The following is a 19,573-nucleotide window of genomic DNA, read 5'->3' as shown; positions in this document are numbered from 1 at the left end:
AAAACCCACGCGGTCACGGGGAGAACGTACAAACTCCGTACAGACAGCACCCGTAGTCGGGATTGAACCCAATTATTCCAGCACTTTGTGTCCATATGTGGAGAATGCAATAGTATTGTTGGATTTACATCTATGTTGAATTTTTTTCTTGTCACACTCCAGCTAAACGCTATTCTAACTTTAGTATCGTACTAGACTAAGAGGGACCCATTGGGTCCCAGTCACATGGGAGGCCTGGTCCTCCCCAAAGCAACCCATTCCCCAACGCAATATTCCACCACTCACCTGTTCCCCCAACGCAACCCGTTCCCCCAAAGCAATGTTCCACCACTCTGGGGAGGGGGTGTGGGGGAGGGTGTGTGGGGGAGGGGGGTGGGGGGAGGTGGGTGTTGGGGAGGGTGGTGTGAGAGGTGAGAGGAGCATATGGGAGAGCTTGTGAGGGAGAGGGGGGATGTGGGGGAAGGGGGGTGGCAGGAGGGTGTGGGAGAGGGGGTGGGGAGAGGGGATGTGGGGGAGGGGGTGTGTGGGAGAGGAGGCATGTGGGGGGGGTGGGGGAGAAGGGGGTGTGGTGGAGGGGGGGTGGGGAGGGAATGTGGGGGAGGGGGTGGGGAGGGGGGTGGGGGAGGGGGAAACTTCAAAACCTTCATAACTATTGTACTATTTAACCGATTGGAACAGAACATATTTGACTTGCAGCAGAGGAGAATGGTGGGTAAGGTGGAAAAATATCGTAGCGCTATGGGGATCGGTTTTGTGCAAATCTAATTACAACACAGACGGGAAGTGGTCAAGATGAGAGTTTTAGTAATCTATATTACTAAAAGTCTGATCTTGACCGCTTTTGGCCCACTGTGCTGCGATTTCCGAGAGAACGCCGCCACCTATGGCCGTCATTTTTGGCCACCTCGCTCAGAGCCCCCCTCCGCCTTCCGGGACCAGAGGATTTCTCCCATCGATGAAAAATCAGAGAGATATTAATGTTTTTACAAAATTTGCCATTCTCTCTGCTGCCCCTGCTGGAGGGAGGGAGAGGGACTATAAAATCAAGAAGTGCTGTGCCTCATTCAGTCTCTGCAAGATGGAGGAAGACATCTCTCTGAGCTCTGAATAACACTGAACACATGTTTACTCAACTGTGAGTGCCCTTAATGTTGTTTGAAAATGAAAATATGGTTGGTTTGAAGTAAAAAGGCACTGCCTGCAAATGGTTGTTTGGGGGGTTTGGGTTGAAGTAAAAAGGCACTGCCTGCAAATGGTTGTTTGGGGGGTTTGGGTTGAAGTGAAAAGGCACTGCCTGCAAATGGTTGTTTGCCTAAACTTGACAACTTCCTGTTTGCACTATATTGATTTTAGAACGCTACCACTTACGGCTGTGATTTTTGGCCTTCTTACTCAGTTCCCCTCGTCTCATCAGGTGCAGAGGATTCTTCCCATCAATGAAAAACAAAAGTGTTATTAGTGTTTAAAAAATGTTGAGAATCTCTCTCCTGTCAATCACGCCATGAAGGCCACACCTTTTCCGGTGGGAGGGGGAGGGATTATAAAACCCGGGAGTACGGGTGTGGCTCAGTCTCTGCATGATGGGGGAGGGAGAGGTCACGACTCTGTCTGAGCTGTGAATCTACTGAACACACTGAATGTCTACTGTGTGGTTTTATGGTGGTTTTTATGGTGGTTTCACCCTGCTTGAAATAGTATGAAACTGCATTTGAATGTGGTGGCCTTGCACAAAATGGTATGAAACTGCATTTGTATGTGGTGTCGTTGCACCCTGCATGAAATCGTATGAAACTGCATTTCAATTTTGTGGCCTTGCACCATCCTAGAAATGGTATGAAACTGCACTTGAATTTGATGGCCTTGCACCCTGCTTGAAGTGGTATGAAACTGCACTTGAATTTGGTGGCCTTGCACCTTGCTTGAAGTGGTAGGAAACTGAACCTGAATTTGGTGGTCTTGCACCCTGCTTGAAGTGGTATGAAACTGCACTTGAATTTTGTGGCCTTGCACCCTGCTCGAAGAGGTAAGAATCTGCATTTGAATTTGGTGGCCTTGCACCCTGCTTGAAATGGAATTTCAAGAAATAGCCGTGAGTCAACTGCCAGCCCACCAGCCGTGAGTGAGCTGCCAGCATATCAGGCTTGAGGGACTGAGCTGCCACCCCAAGAATCCATTTGGCCCACAATGTCCATACTAGCCCTCTGGAGACCAGTAGTCACTGCAGCCAACAACACCCATACCAGTGCTCCAGAAAGCCCCCCTCCCCCCACTGGCCACCAATATTGGAATTGGTGGAGAGGTGGAATATTGCGTCGGGGGACCAGCCCTCCCGTGTGAACATGGTACCCAACGGGTCCCACTTAGTCTAGTATATAGATAGATGTGAAACTTTTTTGATTGTGGCTTCTTTTGTTAAACTTACTTGGTCTCTTTCCAAGTGATTTCTCCCCATAATCCCAGAGAGTTCATGGTGTGATTTTGCACTGGATTCTGTTGTAACCAAGTATTGGAAGGAGTACAACATTTTTCTGAGACTTATTTTTCTCACCTGACATGCATATACAGATATTTTCACAAGAGCATTTAAGACTGTTATACATTCCTATATTTGGAAATATTTCATGGTAATCCATTCTGGAATTTTTCTCTTTACCTTATTTTGAGAACAAAATTAGTTGCAGGTAAGGAAAACATAAGGGCAAAAGAGATGAATATTGAAGTTGATCTGAGATATAAATTCTGAGGAATATTGTACTGAGTGTTCACTAACTGGAATTATAAATACTGAATAAACTGTTTAATGGAGACACAAGTTTGCAGATGCAAGTTTACAAGGGAAAATACACAGATTGCTGGGGTAACTCAGCAGGTCAGTGCTGCTACATTAATAACATCATCCACGAGACACAGGAGACTGCAGATGCTGTAATCAGGAGCAAAAACAAACGCAGTGGGTCAGGCAGCATCTGTGGAGGCAAAGGTATGGTTGGTCTTTTGGGTTGAGATCCTGCGTCAGGACTGAGAATGTAGAGAGGATGTAATCAGTATAAAGTGAGTCAGAGGCTGACAGGAGATAGGTGGCACTTGGTGAGGAGAGGTATGATGGGCAGATGGAACTGGGAGCTGGAGGGAAAGGAGTAGAGCTGGGAGATAGAGGTTGGTGGATGATGGGAAGTAACCATCATAATGCAGGTGGTTGCACCATTGGTGTCCTGGATCACCAACTACCTGACTGGATGACAGAACTGTGTCTCAGACATGGTGGTGAGCAACACAGGGACCCGGTCCTCTCTCCCTTCCTGTTTACCATCTACACCTCGGACTTCAGATATAACTCTGTCCCCTGCCATCTGCAGAAGTTTTCAGATGACTCTGCAATTGTGGGCTGCATCAGTGATTGGAGGGAAACTGAATACAGAGGTGCAGTCAATTACGTTGTTGAGTGGTGTGGGCTGAATCAACACCGGAAAGACTAAAGAGCTGGTGGTGGACTTTAAGAGGAGAGGAACACCCCTGTACCTTGTCTCCATCAATGGTGTGAATGTGCAGTTTACCAGGGAGTACAAATACCTGGAAGTGTACCTGGACAGTAAACTGGACTGGTCCAGGAACGCTGAGGCCCTGTACAAGAAGGGACAGAGCCAGCTGTACTTTTTAGAAGGCTATGCTCCTTTGATGTCTGCAGTAAGATGCTGCAGATGTTCTACCAATCGTTGGTAGCCAGTGCCATCCTCTTCGCTGGCGTGTGCTGGGGCAGCAGGGGGAAGGCTGCAGACGCCAATAGGATCAACAAACTCATCAGGAAATCTGGCTCCATCCTGGGGGAAGAGTTGGATTAATGGGAGGTGGTCTTGGAGGCGAGGATGCATCTCAAACTGCGGAGCATCCTGGAGAATACAATTCACCCCCTTCATGACACACTGGTCAACCTGAGGAGTACCTTCAGCAACAGACTGGTTCCACCAAAATGCAGTACAGAACGCCACAGGAGATCCTTCTTCCCTGTGGCTATCAAACTGTACAAATCTTTCCCCTTCTGTCGTTGAGTAGACTGAGACTGACTCCTCCTCCCCCCCCCCCCCCCCCCCTGCACATCCCCCAAGCCTTTCCACTCGTCACTTTAATGTCATATTTCATGTATCTTGTGTTTTATGACTGTTGGCAGTTCAATTTCCCTCCTGGGATAAATAAGTTCTATCATATCGTATCGTAACCACCAGGTAAGGTGAGAATGGGCACTTTACAATCCAGTGGTATGAATCCTCTGGCAATAACCCTCGCAATCCCTCGCTCCATCGCTCCCCCACCATAGTTGTCGTACTAGTTTTACTGTCATCCTGTCGACTTCCTCTGTTTACTTGTTAACTCCTACCCCCCACCAATGGCCTAATGTGTGCCCCACATTTCCTTGATTACTGTAGCTTTTTGCAGATTTTCCATTCATTTCTCCTAACTTTATCTCTTGTTTCCCTTTCCCCTGACTCTCAATCTGAAGTAGGGTCTCGGCCCAAAACGTCACCTATTCCTTTTCTCCAGAGTTGCTGCCTCACCTGTTGTTAATCCAGCTTTTGGTGTCTGTCTTTGAATAAAAAGAGGGGGCAGGTGATGGCTGGGGAAGGTGAATAATTTGTACTATGGGCACAGGTAGAAAGTTGATGGCTTTCTACCTGGTTTCTCAAACATTGTGAAGCATTTTTCAAATATTTGAAATCTATTATTTTTAATGTCACCATGTAGTTAAGATCCACGATCATGCCAGCTTTTTTTGCATCAGGACACCTCTCATGTCTGGGACAATCAGGCTTTTCAACTCCACCCCTCTGTCATTTATTTGTAGTCAAATCGTCTGCCCTCTGGAAATCCCTTTGCATGTGGAATGCCTCCAAGTGCTTTATCAGTCTGTATTTCGGTTCCCTTTTTTTTGAAAATAATTCAATTAAATCACCACTCTCCTGTTATTTACTTCTCTCTCCTCCTTGGTTCAGTGCAGTGGTGATGGCAAGTAACTTAGTACAATGCTCCGGCTGCAGGATGTGGGTAGTCAGGGAAACTGTTGCTACTTTGGTGGGATGTATCCATGAGCAGCTCCTGAAGGACCGCATTAGAGAACTGGAGCAGCAGCTGGATGAACTTGAGACCATCTGGAATGATGAGAGCTTCTTGGACAGGATGTATAGCGAGGTTGTTACCCCGAAGGTCCAGGAAGAGAGAAAGTGGGTGAGCACGAGGAAGGGGATTAGACATGTAGTGCAGGTGACCCCTGTGGCCATCATCCCCCTTCAAAACAGGTACACCCTTTTGGGTGCCGTCAGGGGGGTCAACACATCAAGGTTGAGCAGCACTGGCAGGCAGGGCTGTGATAGCAGCCCTGGCACTGAGGCTCAGCAAGGAAGGGTGACGTCAGGCAGCACCATAGTGATAGACGACTCTTTAGTTAGGGATGCAGACAGGAGATTCTGCGGCAGCAGTCAGGACTCCAGCATGTTGTGCTGCTTCCCTGGTGCCAGGGGCCAGGATGTCTCGTAGTGGCCACATGACATCCTCAAGGTGGAGTGGGAGCAGCTGGAAGTCGTTGTGCATATCGGCTCAGATGACGTAGGTCGGAAAAGGAATGAGGTTCTGCAATATGAGTATAGGGAGTTAGGTAAAAGGCTGAAAAGCAGGAACTCCAGTGTAGGTGAGACCAAGCGGAGGCTTGGCGATCGTTTCGCCGAACACCTCCGCTCGGTCCGCTTTAACCAATCTGACCTCCCGGTGACTCAGCACTTCAACTCCCCTTCCCATTCCGTATCCGACCTTTCTGTCCTGGGTCTCCTCCATGGCCAGAGCGAGCACCACCGGAAGTTGGGGGAACAGCACCTCATATTCCGCTTGGGGAGTCTGCATCCTGGTGGCATGAACATTGAATTCTCCCAATTTTGTTAGCCCTTGCTGTCTCCTCGCCTTCCCATCTCTCCCTCAGCCCTCGGGCTCCTCCTCCTCCTTTTTCCTTTCTTCTCCCCACCCCCCCACCCCCCCCCAGTCTGAAGAAGGGCTTCTGCCCGAAACGTTGCCTATTTCCTTCACTCCATAATTGCTGCTGCACCGGCTGAGTTTCTCCAGCATTTTTGTCTACCTTCGATTTTCCAGCATCTGCAGTTCCTTCTTAAACTCCAGGTTAGTGATCTCTGGATTGCTTCCTGTGCCATGTGCTAATGAGGGTAGGAAAAGGAAGGTAGGGGAGATGAATGGCTGAGGAGTTGCAGGGTGCAGCGGTTCAATTTTCTGGACCATTGGGATCTCTTCTGGGACAGAGGTGATCTGTACAAGAGGTTAAGGTTGCACCTTAACTGGAGGGGAACCAATATCCCGGCAGGCAGGTTCGGCCGGGGGGGGGGGGGGTGGGGGGGGGGGGGGGGGGGGGGAGGAGGAGGGGGGGATCCTATGCAGCACCAAGGCAGGCAAGAAGCTGGAAGTCAGAATGGAGGGTGAAGAGAGAATAGGCAGGAAAAAGGCAGGGAGTGAGGAAGGACTGTCGATTTAAATTGCACTTATTTTAATGCAAGAGGCCTCACGGATAAGGAGAATATACTTAAGCCTAGGATCGATAGGTGCAACTAGAATGTTGTAGCCATTACTGAAACCTGTTTAAGAGTGGGGCAGGACTGGCAGATTAATATTCCAGGGTATAGATGCTGCAGGCGAGATAGAGGTGGGGATAAAAAAGGAAGGGATATTGTGTTACTGATGAAGGAGAATATCACGGCAGTGGTCAGAGGTGACATTACTGATGGTTTGTCCGGTGGGGCTAAATGGGTGGAGCTGATAAATAAGAACGGGATGATCACCTTGTTGGAGGGTGTACTACAAATAGTCAAAGGGAATAAGAAGAGCAAATGTGCCAGGAGTTTGCAGGCAGCTGTGGGACTAATAAGGTTGTCGTAGTAGGGGATTTAAACTTGCCCAATTTTGACTGGGAACGTCATAATACAAAATGTTATGGCTCAAGTTATGGCAAATGGAACTAGTGTAGATGGGGCACAAAAAAGCTGGAGAAACTCAGCGGGTGCAGCAGCATCTATGGAGCGAAAGGAAAAGGCAACGTTTCGGGCCGAAACCCTTCTTCAGACGGGGCATGTAGATGGGGCATGTTGGTTTGCTTGGGCAAGTTGGGCTGAAGGGCCTGAATCCACGGTGTATGATTGTGCATATCATCATTGTAGATTATTCCAAGACTAATTACTATTTTCAGATATTTTAATTTCACCAATGCTTACGTCCAAATAGATTACTGCATTTTCCAGTTTGATGTTTCCAGTGACTATTTTGACTTTTAATGTTATTTACTTTAATATAACCACAAGGTGTCACTGTACATCCATCCTGTGATTATTCCTTCAACTCTGATTTTAAGCCCATTAAAGTTGACTTGGGCAACACTTTATTGGTTGAATTGATTAATCCACTGTTGTTGCGTTTCACCACTCAGTTTTAGTGGAGCAAGTAGCTGATATCATGTTATATTATGATATCATTATATATATGATGTTATATATATATGATATATATCATGTTATATATCATATCATGATATCATTGCTCCTGTTTTTAGTGCTTTTAATGTCTTTTAATTTTTAGTGTGTTTTTTATAGTCCTTCGTTTTACGGTTTTTAATGGTTTTTAATTGTTTGTAATAGCTTTTTGTTCATGAGTTCTCATGTACAGCACTTTGTGGCAACTGCAGTTGTTTAAAGTGCTTTATAAATAAAGTTATTATTATTATTATTATTATGTTAAATTGTTTTCTTAAATAAAGAAATTTGTAAAACTATGTTTTGGGTAATGCAATTCAACTCTATTGAATTTGACAGTTCTCAAAAGTTCAGTGAAAATTTAAAATACAAAAGTAACGTTATATTTTTTTGCAAACTTCAAATATGTTAATGCAAGCAATTGAATTTCAACACTGAGTGCCACCGATTACTGTTTAATTAAAAGAAAGGAAAATTTCTGTGGCGCTGCTTAAGATTTATTGAAGGGTCTTTTTTAATTAGTGTAGCCTGAAACAGTAGTTCTGAATCATGCTGGAAATAGGAAGCAGTTGTAGTGTATCTCATGTTAAATATGACATCAAACTCCACCCATTGGATCACAGATGGATATCTTTCCAAAAAATTCAAACATAAAGTACTGGAGTAATTCAGTGTATCAGTAGCACCTCAGGAAGAGGTAGATGGGTGATGTTTCAGGCCGGGACCGTTCCTCAGACCCTTAGCGCTGTGTTGTGGAGTACATGCCCCAATCAGCATCAGTGATGCCAAACTAAATGGTTGAGCTCCAGTCCTTGGTGTTAATGTTACCAACGATCTGCATTGGACCAACCAGATTGAAGTGACAGCCAAGAAGGTATACCAATGCCTCTAATTTCATATGATACTGCGGATATTCATGCCTCCGTAGAATCTTACAAACTTCTATAGATGCATCATAGAAAGCATTCGGGCAGTATCTTAGCTTGGTTTGGGAACAGCTCTGCCAAAGACTGCAAGAAATTACAGTTATTGATGTAGCCCAGTCAACCACACCTAGAGGAGAATGCCCACCATTAACTTCATTTACCTTGGAAAAGCAGCAAAACCCCTGATGGTCTAGGAAATTTCAACTACTTTCCGCTGCCTCCTTCGTGGAGCTCAGGGAATTGGGTCTCTGCATCCCTTTGCAACTGGATCCTCGACTTCCTCATTATCAGAACACAATCGATATGAATTGGCACCATTTTCTCCTCAATAACCATTTATACAGGGGCACCTCATGGCTGTGTACCCAGACAATGTTCCATATATTTTAATTCATTCGTTGACACTACCGTTGTTGGACAAATTATGGATAATCATGAGTCAGAGCAGAGGAGGGAGATCGATCGTCTGACTGGTTGGTTCCAGAAGTATAATCTTGCATTCGCCATCAGTAAAACCAAGTAGCTGTTTGGTGATTTCAGAAGAGGAAGGCCGAGGATCCACAAACCTGTCTTCATCGATGGATCGGTGGTGGAGAAAGTCCACAATTCAAGCTTTTAGGCATATGTGCGTACCTCTAAAGATTTGTCCTGGATCCTGCACATTGATGCAATCATAAAGAAAGCCCATCAATACCTTTACATCCTTAGAAGATTGAGAAGATTCGTACGTTGCCAATGTTTCCTTGAACTTCTACAGGTGTACGGTAGAGAGCATATTGACTGGTTGCATCACGGCCTGATTCGGCAACTCGAATACCCAGGAATGAAGGAGATTATAAAAAGCGGTGGACACTGCCCAGTCCATCACAGGTACTGATCACACCAGTAAAGGGATCTATACAGGGTGCTGCAACAAAAAGGGCAGGCAGCATCATCAAAGACCCACGCCACTCTAGCCATACTCAAATTTCACTCCTGCCATCGGTATTGGAGTCTAAAAACCATGACCTCCAGATTCAGGAACAGCTTCTTAACAACAACCATCAGGTTATTGAACACTATGAACTCCAACTAAACTCCAAGCTATAAAACTATTTTGGTCGCACTAGGGACTTAGGGCTTTGTTTCATTTTGCACTATATTGGGTTTTTTATTTAACAAACTTTATTTTGTTTGTTAGATTATCTTTTTGTACTGTGTTCACCAACCTGTTGTGCTGCTGCAAGTAAGAATTCCATGGTTCTGTTTTCATACATATGACAATTAAACACCATTGACTAACGTTCTGGCACCAAACATCCAGAATATCGAGCTCCCTCCAGTACCGTAACACGTTGTTCCCCATTATTCGTCCATCGACGGTGGTATTGTCAGCAAATGTAATGATGGTGTCAAATGATGGTGTCAAATGTGTATCTGTTTACACAGTCATTGGTGTAGAGAAAGTAGAGCAGGGAAGTGAGCACGCAGCTGTGAGGTGTCTGTGCTGGATCAGCATGGAGGATGTGTTGTTGCCAATCCGTACTGATTGCTGTCTGCCAATGAGGGGGTCAAGGATCTAGTTACATAGGAGGAAGCAGAGACCAGTTCCCCTGAATTAGATGTGTTTGGAAGGGATGATGATGTTGAACATCATTATAGTCAATGAACAATAGGTTGTTCCTGATGTACAAGCAGTCCAGTGCAGAGTGGGAAGCCAGTGAGATTGTATCCGCTGTCGATCTGTTGTGGCTGTTGGTGAATTGAAGTGGTTCCAGGGTCAATTCTGAGGCAGGGGTTGATATGTTTCGTAAGAAATGTTTCAAAGCAATGGTATTCATTGAGCGATGTCACTTTGGTCCTCTTGGACACTGTTTATGAATGTCTTTTTAAAACATGGTGGAGACCTCAGGGGTTGAACAATAACTCTAGTTAATTAGTCCATGCTGGCATTCTTGAATCATTCAAGACAGGATGTAATGCCATAATCATATTGTATAGCATAATAGATTTTTTTCTATTACAAATCTCAAATTGTGGAGTACAGAGGCAAATAAATAAATTATGGGTCTTTGTCCCAAACATTATGGAAGGTACTGTAAGTTGTTAACTTGAGATCCTGCTATCCTCTGCCAAAATCCATATTACACACTCTTCAACTTTATTCTTTAGTGTTGACATACTTGGACAGAGGATCAGTTTTCACATCTGCTATCATTATTGGAATTCATATCTTTCAGCATATGAGATATTCAGCAGTGGCCTTTCCCTTAAAACCCAGCCCTTTTCAAAGAAGCCTACTTCTTGGAGTGCCTATAGATTAGTATTGCGATCATTTAGTTAATACATTTCAATGAGATCAGCCATGCATTATGAATATTTATTTCAGTTATGGATAATAATAATAATAATAATAATAATAAACTTTATTACGGACTCGAGGTCCAGACAAGGGGCAACATTACATTAAAAAAGAAATGCATTGCATATTAAATATCATAAAGTACATATAAAATCTTAGTATATCACTTATAAAAGCATCATAAATTATATATTTTTTAAAACACAATACATAAGTTAAAAATCCAGATTAAAAGAATGATCAATGTCCTACAACGAGACAACGATACCAGTGTCTCCACAGCTGGGATTCGTAGCGTGTAGTGCTAACCCTTATGTTTGTCAAGGCCACAATAATTACATTTTTAGAGTCATTTATCCTGCAAATTAATTTATACATGTGATGTCTTAGGATAGCTTCTAAAGTACTGACTCCTGCAGCCACAAACATATTACTGGCACTACACCATCTAGGTTTCCTTAGCAGTGTTCTCATGGCATCGTTATACGCCACCTTTAGCCTCTGCAAACTTGTCTTTCCATAGTTCGACCACAGGTGTGCAGTGTAGAGTGGTGTGCAGTATGCTCTAAATAGCGACATCTTCACCACATCTGCACACGCACCAAATTTACGCAAGAGAATATTCGCCTGTACATGCAGCATGCGTCGTTGCCTATAAATATCCTCATCATCTGTCATTTGTTCTGTAATAATATGCCCTAGATATTTTACCTTATTACAGACACTAAGATTATTGTCAGACAATTTAAAATCAGGAAATTTTAGACATTTATCCTCTTTGGTTCTACAGATCATAAAGCACTCTTACTAGCATTATATTTAATGTCATGTTCCACACCATACACAGAACATATAGTAAGGAGCTGCTGGAGACCAGCGCTAGATGGACTAAAGACCACAAGATCATCTGCATACATAATATGGTTCACTAAAACATTACCAATCACGCACCCAGTGTTACAGGCTTTCAATTGTTTAGACAGATCATCAATATATAGATTAAAAAGGACTAGGGACAAAATTCCCCCTTGTCTAACACCATTGCTAACCCCAAATGGGGCTGAGACCCTATTGCCCCATTTTATTTGCATAGTCTGGTGGGCATACCAGTAGGCCAGAATTCTAACAATGTATTCAGGCACCCCTCTTTGACTCATTTTACCAAACAGCTTTCTGTGATTAACACGGTCAAAGGCTTTGGAAGCATCAATAAAGCACATTAGGATTGAAGAGTTTTTGCCTCTATATTTGTTTACAATCTCCTTTAGGGCATATATGCATAAGCCAGTGCCATGTTTAGCTTTAAAGCCAAACTGGTTATCTGTGGAGTTAACAAACTCATTTATTCTATCCAGCAGAACTCTTTCTAATGTCCATTAACTATCTGTGTTGTCATAATTACATATCTCTAATGTAGCAGTAGGCTCTGTGATCCTATTAAAATGTAGGCTTAAACCATAGAAAAGCATATATTCTCAGTTGTGAATAATATTACATTTAACTTCTTTTTCATTAATAGCAGAGTAAAATCCTTCAGATAATCAGCTGTTTTTCTTCCATTGAAGACGTCCAATTTCCTTGAATACAAATTGTCTGCATTGTTGTGCATTATGTTTTTCTTTTCATTCTTACATTATATATTCGTTTTCCTTTAATTACTTCATTATACGATATTCATTATCATTTTTATATTTTACAGGTGGTGTGATGAATTCCAGCAACACAATGACCACTGACCCGTAATGCCATCAATATGTCAGGTATGCAATTGATATGTCTTTCAACAAGAATAATCATTTAATCCAACTCATGCTTTCTACAAACACCAAACTATCAAAACACTTCACTTCTTCAATGTACTCTTCACCACGTGTTATTAAAACTGCTATTAAAAGTCTGTGAAATTTCAAAGATGAACATCACAAATTTTCTTAACTGATATCAGCTTTCCTTGCTTTTCCGTTTGACATCCTGTCCTTTGGGTCTTTTCTCTTCTCCTGAGCTTCACTATAAAAGCAGTGATGTAATTATTTAATATATTAATTTTCTTGTGCCTCTGGCAAGGTTGGCATTTTTCGCCCTTCCCCAATTGGCCATGACATTACTGTCTTTCTGATGAAGGTGCTCCCACCGTGCTATTCATTATGGAGTACGAGGATTAAAACCAAGCCAAGATACAAAGTGCTGGAGTAACTCAGCTGGTCAGGCAATATATTTAGCAAACATGGAAAGGTGGAATTTCGGGTTGGGACGGGTCACCTATCCATGTTTTCCAGAGATACTGCTTGACCCGATGAGCTACTCCAACACTTTTTTTGTATAAACCAGCATTTCCATTTCCTTGCATCTCCTTTATACCAGGTCGCTTTGAAGGGCGATGATGGTGCATCATTTTAAGGAGAACCTGCAGGAGCTGGTGTTCCCATGAACCACTGCCCTTATCCTTGGTGGTAGAGATAGCACATTTGGGAGGAGCTGTCAGAATACCTTGGTGGGCAATCATAGAAGATACTGACCTCAACCATGGTGGAGGAGAGAAATGGTTGATGGGATATCGATCAAGTGCATTGCTTTTTCATGGGTGGTGTTGAGCATCTTGAGAGTTGTAACCTCCATTCAGGCAAATGGAGAGTTTTCTATTATGCTTCTGACATGGCCTGTGGTTGGTGAAAAGTCCTTGGGTCCCAAGTGGTAAATCACTTACCACAGAACACCCATCTCCTAACCTGTTACTGTTGCCACGGTTTTATGCGGGTGAACCAGTTGAGTTTCAGCTCACTGGTGATCCCCAGGGTGTTGATGATGGGGATTTGGCAGTGGTAATGTCGCTTAAAGGTTAAGGCTGGGTATTGAAGGTCAAGACAAGGTGGTTAGATTGTCTCATGTTGAGGATGATCATTGCCAAATAGTTATTGGTGTAAATGTTATTTGACCCATGCCTGAATGTTGTATAGCTCTTGCTGCATACAGTTATGGACTAGTCTGTTTGCTGAGGAGTTGTGAATGGAATTGAAACATCAGCAATACCCTACTTCTGGCATAATGAAGGAAAGAAGGTTGTTGATGAAACAGCAAAAGACAGGACACTACCATGTGGAACTCCTGCAGTGATGTTCTGGGAAAGGAATGATTGACCTCCAACCATTTTCCTATGTGCAAAGAACAACCAACCATGGCAGTATTTTCATGTGATATCATTAGACTTTTGTTTACCAGATTCCTTAATGTCACATCTGGTTAAACCCTGCCCCAAAGTAAAGGGAAGTCACACTCGCCTAATACTATTCTGCCTCAAATGGCAGTAATACATTTAATGGGCTTGAACTTGTTAGTAAATGGTGATATTAACATAGAAAGTTGGAGAAATAGTTCCTTTCCCTTTCTTGACAACCTCATTGCCATCTCCGGGGACACTTAACTACCAATATCCATTATTAGCCCGAATATGTTAAATACACCTCCTTCTATCCGGCTTCCAGACAAAATCTAATACATTATCCCATTTTCTCCATCTCTGTTATACCTGTATTGATAATGAGCCTATCCACACCAGTGCCTTTGAAATGTTTTCCCTTTTCCTTATGTCTGGCATTTATTTCATCATGCTGTGTAGGGTCCCAACAAGGTATTCCTCACATCCACCCCCTCTCCCCTCTCCAAACATAGATCACACAAGAATACAAGCAGATAATAATAAGTGCATGTTAATGACACCCACAAGCCTCTCTGCGGTTTAAAATTATAATAGCTGATCCCATACCTCTCAAACCTTCAATCTTTTCAAAATGTACTTGTCTCTACTTTAAATACTTTAATTCTGCTAGCGTCCACAAATCTCTGGGTAAAGTTCTAAAGATTCACTACCCACTCTGAGAAGAAATTACTATATACCTCCGTTTTAAATGCCTGGCCCTTATTTTGAAACTATATCCCCTGGTTTGGGACACTCCAACTTGTGAAAACATGGTAAATTCTGCCCTATCATGTTTCAGTGGGTCTTCTATGTTGCAATAAGATCATCCTTCATTCTTACAAACTCCAGTCTTCGGACTACTAATTAAATTTAACATTTTTAAGGTAACCAGCCTTAGTTTTTATTGGATAATTTAATTACAGTTTCCTTGTTACCCTTCCGGCTATTGCTGCCAGAGTTTAAAGTATTGGTTACCATAACAACTATGGTGTACACCCTATTGCAGACATTCCCTTTGCTCTCATTGCCCTCTCCCTAACTGCAGCATAAAACAACATGTTTGTTCTGATGAAGGCTCAGTGACCTGAAACATTCATTTGGTTTCTCATTCCACGGACGGACGTGGCCTGACCTATTGAGTGCTTCCAACACTTTCTTTTGTTGTAGTTGTTACAGAGTGCAAAGAAAATTAGCATGAAGAATCATGAATTCTTATTGCTAGTTTACTGTCAGTTTACAGCCATGTACAATAGACATATGGGAACATATTCTCCCTGTTCAATAGATCAATACATCTAAAACACATGATCACAGATGGTAGAAACAAGGATCTGCAGATACTGGTTTACAAAAAAAGGCACAAAGTGCTGGAGTAACACTGCAAGTCTGTGCAGAACATGGATACGTGATAATAGACAATAGACAATAGGTGCAGGAGTAGGCCATTCAGCCCTTCGAGCAAGCACCATCATTCAATGTGATCATGGCTGATCATCCCCAATCAGTACCCCTTTCCTGCCTTCTCCATTGTTTTGGGTCAGATCTGAAGAAGTGTCCTCACCTGAAACATCACCTATCCATGTTCTGCAGGGATGCTGCGACCTGCTGAGTTACTCCAGGACATTGTGTCTTTTTTATAGCCACAGATGGTGTTAATTTGGTCCTACCCGGCCAAACATGAGTCTCAGTATAATTGTTCGGAAACACACAGAATGTGGCACAGTCTGAATACTATAACTGGCTTCAAAGCAAAGTCAGGCAACATCATTGGTGATAGTGTGGCCCTGTCTGATTAACTTAATACTTTGATCAAAAAACAAACAGGGCACTGATTTCCGGCCCTTCAGACACAAGTGTGTTCCCAGGGTCACTATTGCAGAGGTTAGATCGGCCTTCCTGAAGGTGAACCCATGGAAAGCAACTGGCCCAGACGGAGTCCCTGGCTGCATCCTTAGAAGCTGCGCAGACCACTACCAGGAGATAAGCAAGATCTCATGTCTTAACCACTATCGTCCAATTGCCTTCCACCATCATGAAATGCTTTGAGAGATTTGTTATGGAGCGCATTAAATCCAGCCTTGACCTACAGCAGTTCACCTACCACCACAACAGGTCCACGATTATGCCATCTGCCTGGCCCTACACATCCCTGGAACATCTGGATAAGAGAAACACTGACAGTATGTCAGATTCCTATTCATAGACTACAGCTCTGCTGTCAGTAATATCCCATCCAAGATCATCACCAAACTCACGGAACTTTGAGTCAACACTCATCTCTGCAACTGGATCCTCGACTTCCTGACTAACAGACTCCAATCAATGATGATAGGGGACAAATCATCCTCTATGATAATCCTTAACACTGGTGCTCCGCAAGGATGCGTTCTCAGCCCCCTTCTCTACTCCTTGTACACCCACGACTGCACAGCCAAGTACAAATCCAATTCAATTTACAAATTCTTCAAAGTCTGAAAAAACGTCTCAACCCGAAATGTCACCCATTCCTTCTCTCCGGAGATGCTGCCTGTCCCGCTGAGTTTCTCCAGCATTTTGTGTCTATCTTCAATTTACAAATTCGCAGACGACACAACCGTTGTGGGCCAGATATCAAATAATGATGAGACAGAGTACAGGAAGGAGATTAAGAGCCTTATAACCTGGTGTAGAAGATATAACCTTTCTCTCAATCTCAGCAAGACAATGGAGATAGTGATCAACTTCAGGAAGCGAAGCGGTACATGTTTCCCGGTATGCATTAATAGTGCCGTAGAAGAGATGGTTGAAAGCTTCACGTTGCTACGTGTAAATATTATCAACTACTTGGCCTGGAACTCCAATATTGAAGCAATGGCCAAGAAAGCACACCCAATAGCTCTACCTCCTTAGAAGGCGTTCCTTTAGAGGTTTTGCATGTCCCCAACAACTCTCACTAACTTCTACAGATGTGCTGTAGAAATAATTTTATCGAGATGCATCACAGCATGGTTTGGAATCAGCTCAATCCAAGACTGCAAGAAATTGCAGAGAATTGTGGACACAGCCCAGACCATCACACCACAATTGTTGTGGACACAGCGTCCCGCCCCCCCTCCCCCCCCCCCCACCCACCCCTCCTCTCCCCCCCCAACCTCACATCAGTCTGAAGACGGGTTTCGGCTCGAAACGTTGCCTATTTCCTTCGCTCCATAGATGCTGCCTCACCCACTGAGTTTCTCCAACATTTTTGTCTACACACAATCCACCCTCCCTTCCAATGACACCTTATGCTTCCTCAGCAAGGCCATCTGTATAATCAAGGACGAGTCGCACCCTGGCCACTCCCTCTTCTACCCTCTCCCATCAGGCAAAAGGTATAGGTGTGAGAACGCACACCTCCAGATTCAGGGACAGTTTCTTCCCAGCTGTTATTAGGCAACTGAAGCATCCTACCAACAACTAGAGAGGAGCTTTGTGCTACTATCTACCTCATTGGAGATCCTCGGACTATCTTTGATCGGACTTTACTGGCTTTATCTTGCACTAAACTTTATTTACGTTAATCCCTTTATACTGTATCTGGACTGTGGAGAGCTCGATTGAATCATGTATTGTCTTTCCACTGACTGGTTAGCACGCAACAAAATCTTTTCACTGTACCAGGGTACACGTGACAATAAACTAAACTGAACTATGTACATTTCTGAGTACCATTCACATGATTAAGTTAAAACATGCCATACCTTATTCCTCCACGTAAACATTCCCCACCTAATACTGGAACAGCATTAGTTTAATGGCACGCATGCATCAATGTTGCTCCACTTTAGCATGTCATGTCTGTCACCGCCCTTGGTTTGTTCTACATTCAGAAGAGATTACAATTCAGTTAAATAGAATTCAGGTATTTATGCACCATTCATAGCATTGTTCTGTTCCCCATGTTTAATTCCCATATGTATTACTTTATACCAATTTGAATTAAGTTTCAATAAATTTAATCTCCAAGATATCTTTGAGTTACTGATATCCCATTTAGACTAATAAATCTTAAACCATGCCGCATCTGGACCTCCAGAAGGCACTTGGCAACCATCCACATAAGAGGTTATTAATTAAGCTTAATGCTCTGGGAATCTAGATGAATCTTCATTTGGATTTTTAAGAAGTGCTGAAGGGTGCAAAGCATTAAATGCTGTTTAGATAAGTTAAGTCAGGAAATATCGGCCAAAGTGCTCTGGTTACTGTGTTTGGAGCCATTATATATAATTTTCATCATTAATTTGGAATTAAAATCACTTCAAACCTAGGGATTATGAAATGTAGCTTAGTTTAGTTTATTGTCACGTGTACCGAGGTATAGTGAAAAGCTTTTGTTCCGTGCTAACCAGTCAGCAGAAATCCAAATAATAGGAAGAGGTGTAACACTGAAGCATATAAATTAGGAATGGGCAGGGAAAGTCCACTGTGCCCCTCATTGCAGTCCCACAATCCAATATGATCAGAACTGATCTCTCTTATGTGCCAGTTCTCCTGACCCTCAATTCCAATGTCTTTCAAAATTCCTCTCTAAATATCCTCAACGACACAGCATCTACAGCCCTCAGGGGTAACTAATTTCAGAGATTCAGTACCATTTGTGAGACAAAGTCCGAATGCACATTTAAATGATCACCATCTAGTCTTATAACTGTGTCCTCTATTTTAAGATCTTCCACCAGTAGAAACATCTTGACATCTATCATGCACCCTGCATGTTTCACCAAGATCACCACTTATCTCTTTAGTTGCTTGGAATAGGGTAACCCTCACATCCCAGGAATTAGTCTGCTGAATCTCCTTTGGTCTGCGAACAATGCCAGTGTATCCTTTCTTAAATAAGGGGAGCAAAACTGAGCACAGTACTGCACGTGTGTCCACACCAAAGATCTTAGAGTGGAGCAAGATGGTTCACTCCGCGAAAAAGCTGTAGTAGGTAATGGGTAATCTTCAGCAGCATTTCCGTAACCAGCTTCCGTCATGGCGTCAAGCTAAATCAGGGAGATTCTGCTATATCAGGCTGAGAGATTAAAGGATAGACACAAAATGCAGCGGGTCGGGCGGCATTTCTGGACAAAAGGAATAGGTGACATTTTGGGTCGTGACCCGTCTTCAGACTGAGTCAGGTGAAAGAGGAAAAGAAACCATCCTCCCCCCCCCCCCCCCCCCCCCTTCCCTCCGACACGGACACGGAGCGATCGCCGCCCCACCCCCCCCCCCCACCTCCTTTGTTAAACATCTATTTCCTTCGGGTGTGTTTTTAAAATTTCCCCCGTATCATTTCCGTACTTTTTCGATAGCTGCCATGACCCGTTTGATGTCATCCTTCGCCCTGCTCCTGGTCTCAGCCCGCACCGATCTGCTGGACATGCTGTGTGTATGTGTGTGTGTGTTTGTTTGTTTGGCCGAGTCTGAGGGGAGAAGCGCCGGCACAAAGAGCGAGCGAACGCGTGGACAGACGGACGAAAGCAAAGATCATAGAGCGGAATAGGTGACATTTCGGGTCGACACCCGAAATGTCACCTATTCAGGGGAAAGAGGAACAAGAGATATAGACGGTACTAAGGACAAATGAATGGAAGAT

At 43.5% G+C, this 19,573-nt stretch overlaps 1 protein-coding gene across 4 annotated transcripts in view; it reads left to right on the top strand.

Moving 5' to 3' along the window:
* Positions 1-19,573, top strand: part of thrb (thyroid hormone receptor beta) — a 238,234-nt gene that overhangs the window by 150,156 nt on the left and 68,505 nt on the right. For all 4 annotated transcript variants that reach the window (XM_033046930.1, XM_033046913.1, XM_033046922.1 and 1 more), the window contains exon 3: positions 12,478-12,538. In XM_033046930.1, the coding sequence (XP_032902821.1) occupies positions 12,532-12,538 (7 nt within the window). In that variant the 5' untranslated portion in view covers positions 12,478-12,531. The remainder of the gene's footprint in view (positions 1-12,477; positions 12,539-19,573) is intronic.

The sequence above is a fragment of the Amblyraja radiata genome, chromosome 2 (assembly GCF_010909765.2).
Source record: "Amblyraja radiata isolate CabotCenter1 chromosome 2, sAmbRad1.1.pri, whole genome shotgun sequence".
Classification (NCBI taxonomy): Eukaryota; Metazoa; Chordata; class Chondrichthyes; order Rajiformes; family Rajidae; genus Amblyraja; species Amblyraja radiata.
The sequence above is the reverse complement of the archived record's forward strand: the minus strand, read 5'-3'. Positions and strand labels throughout refer to the sequence as shown.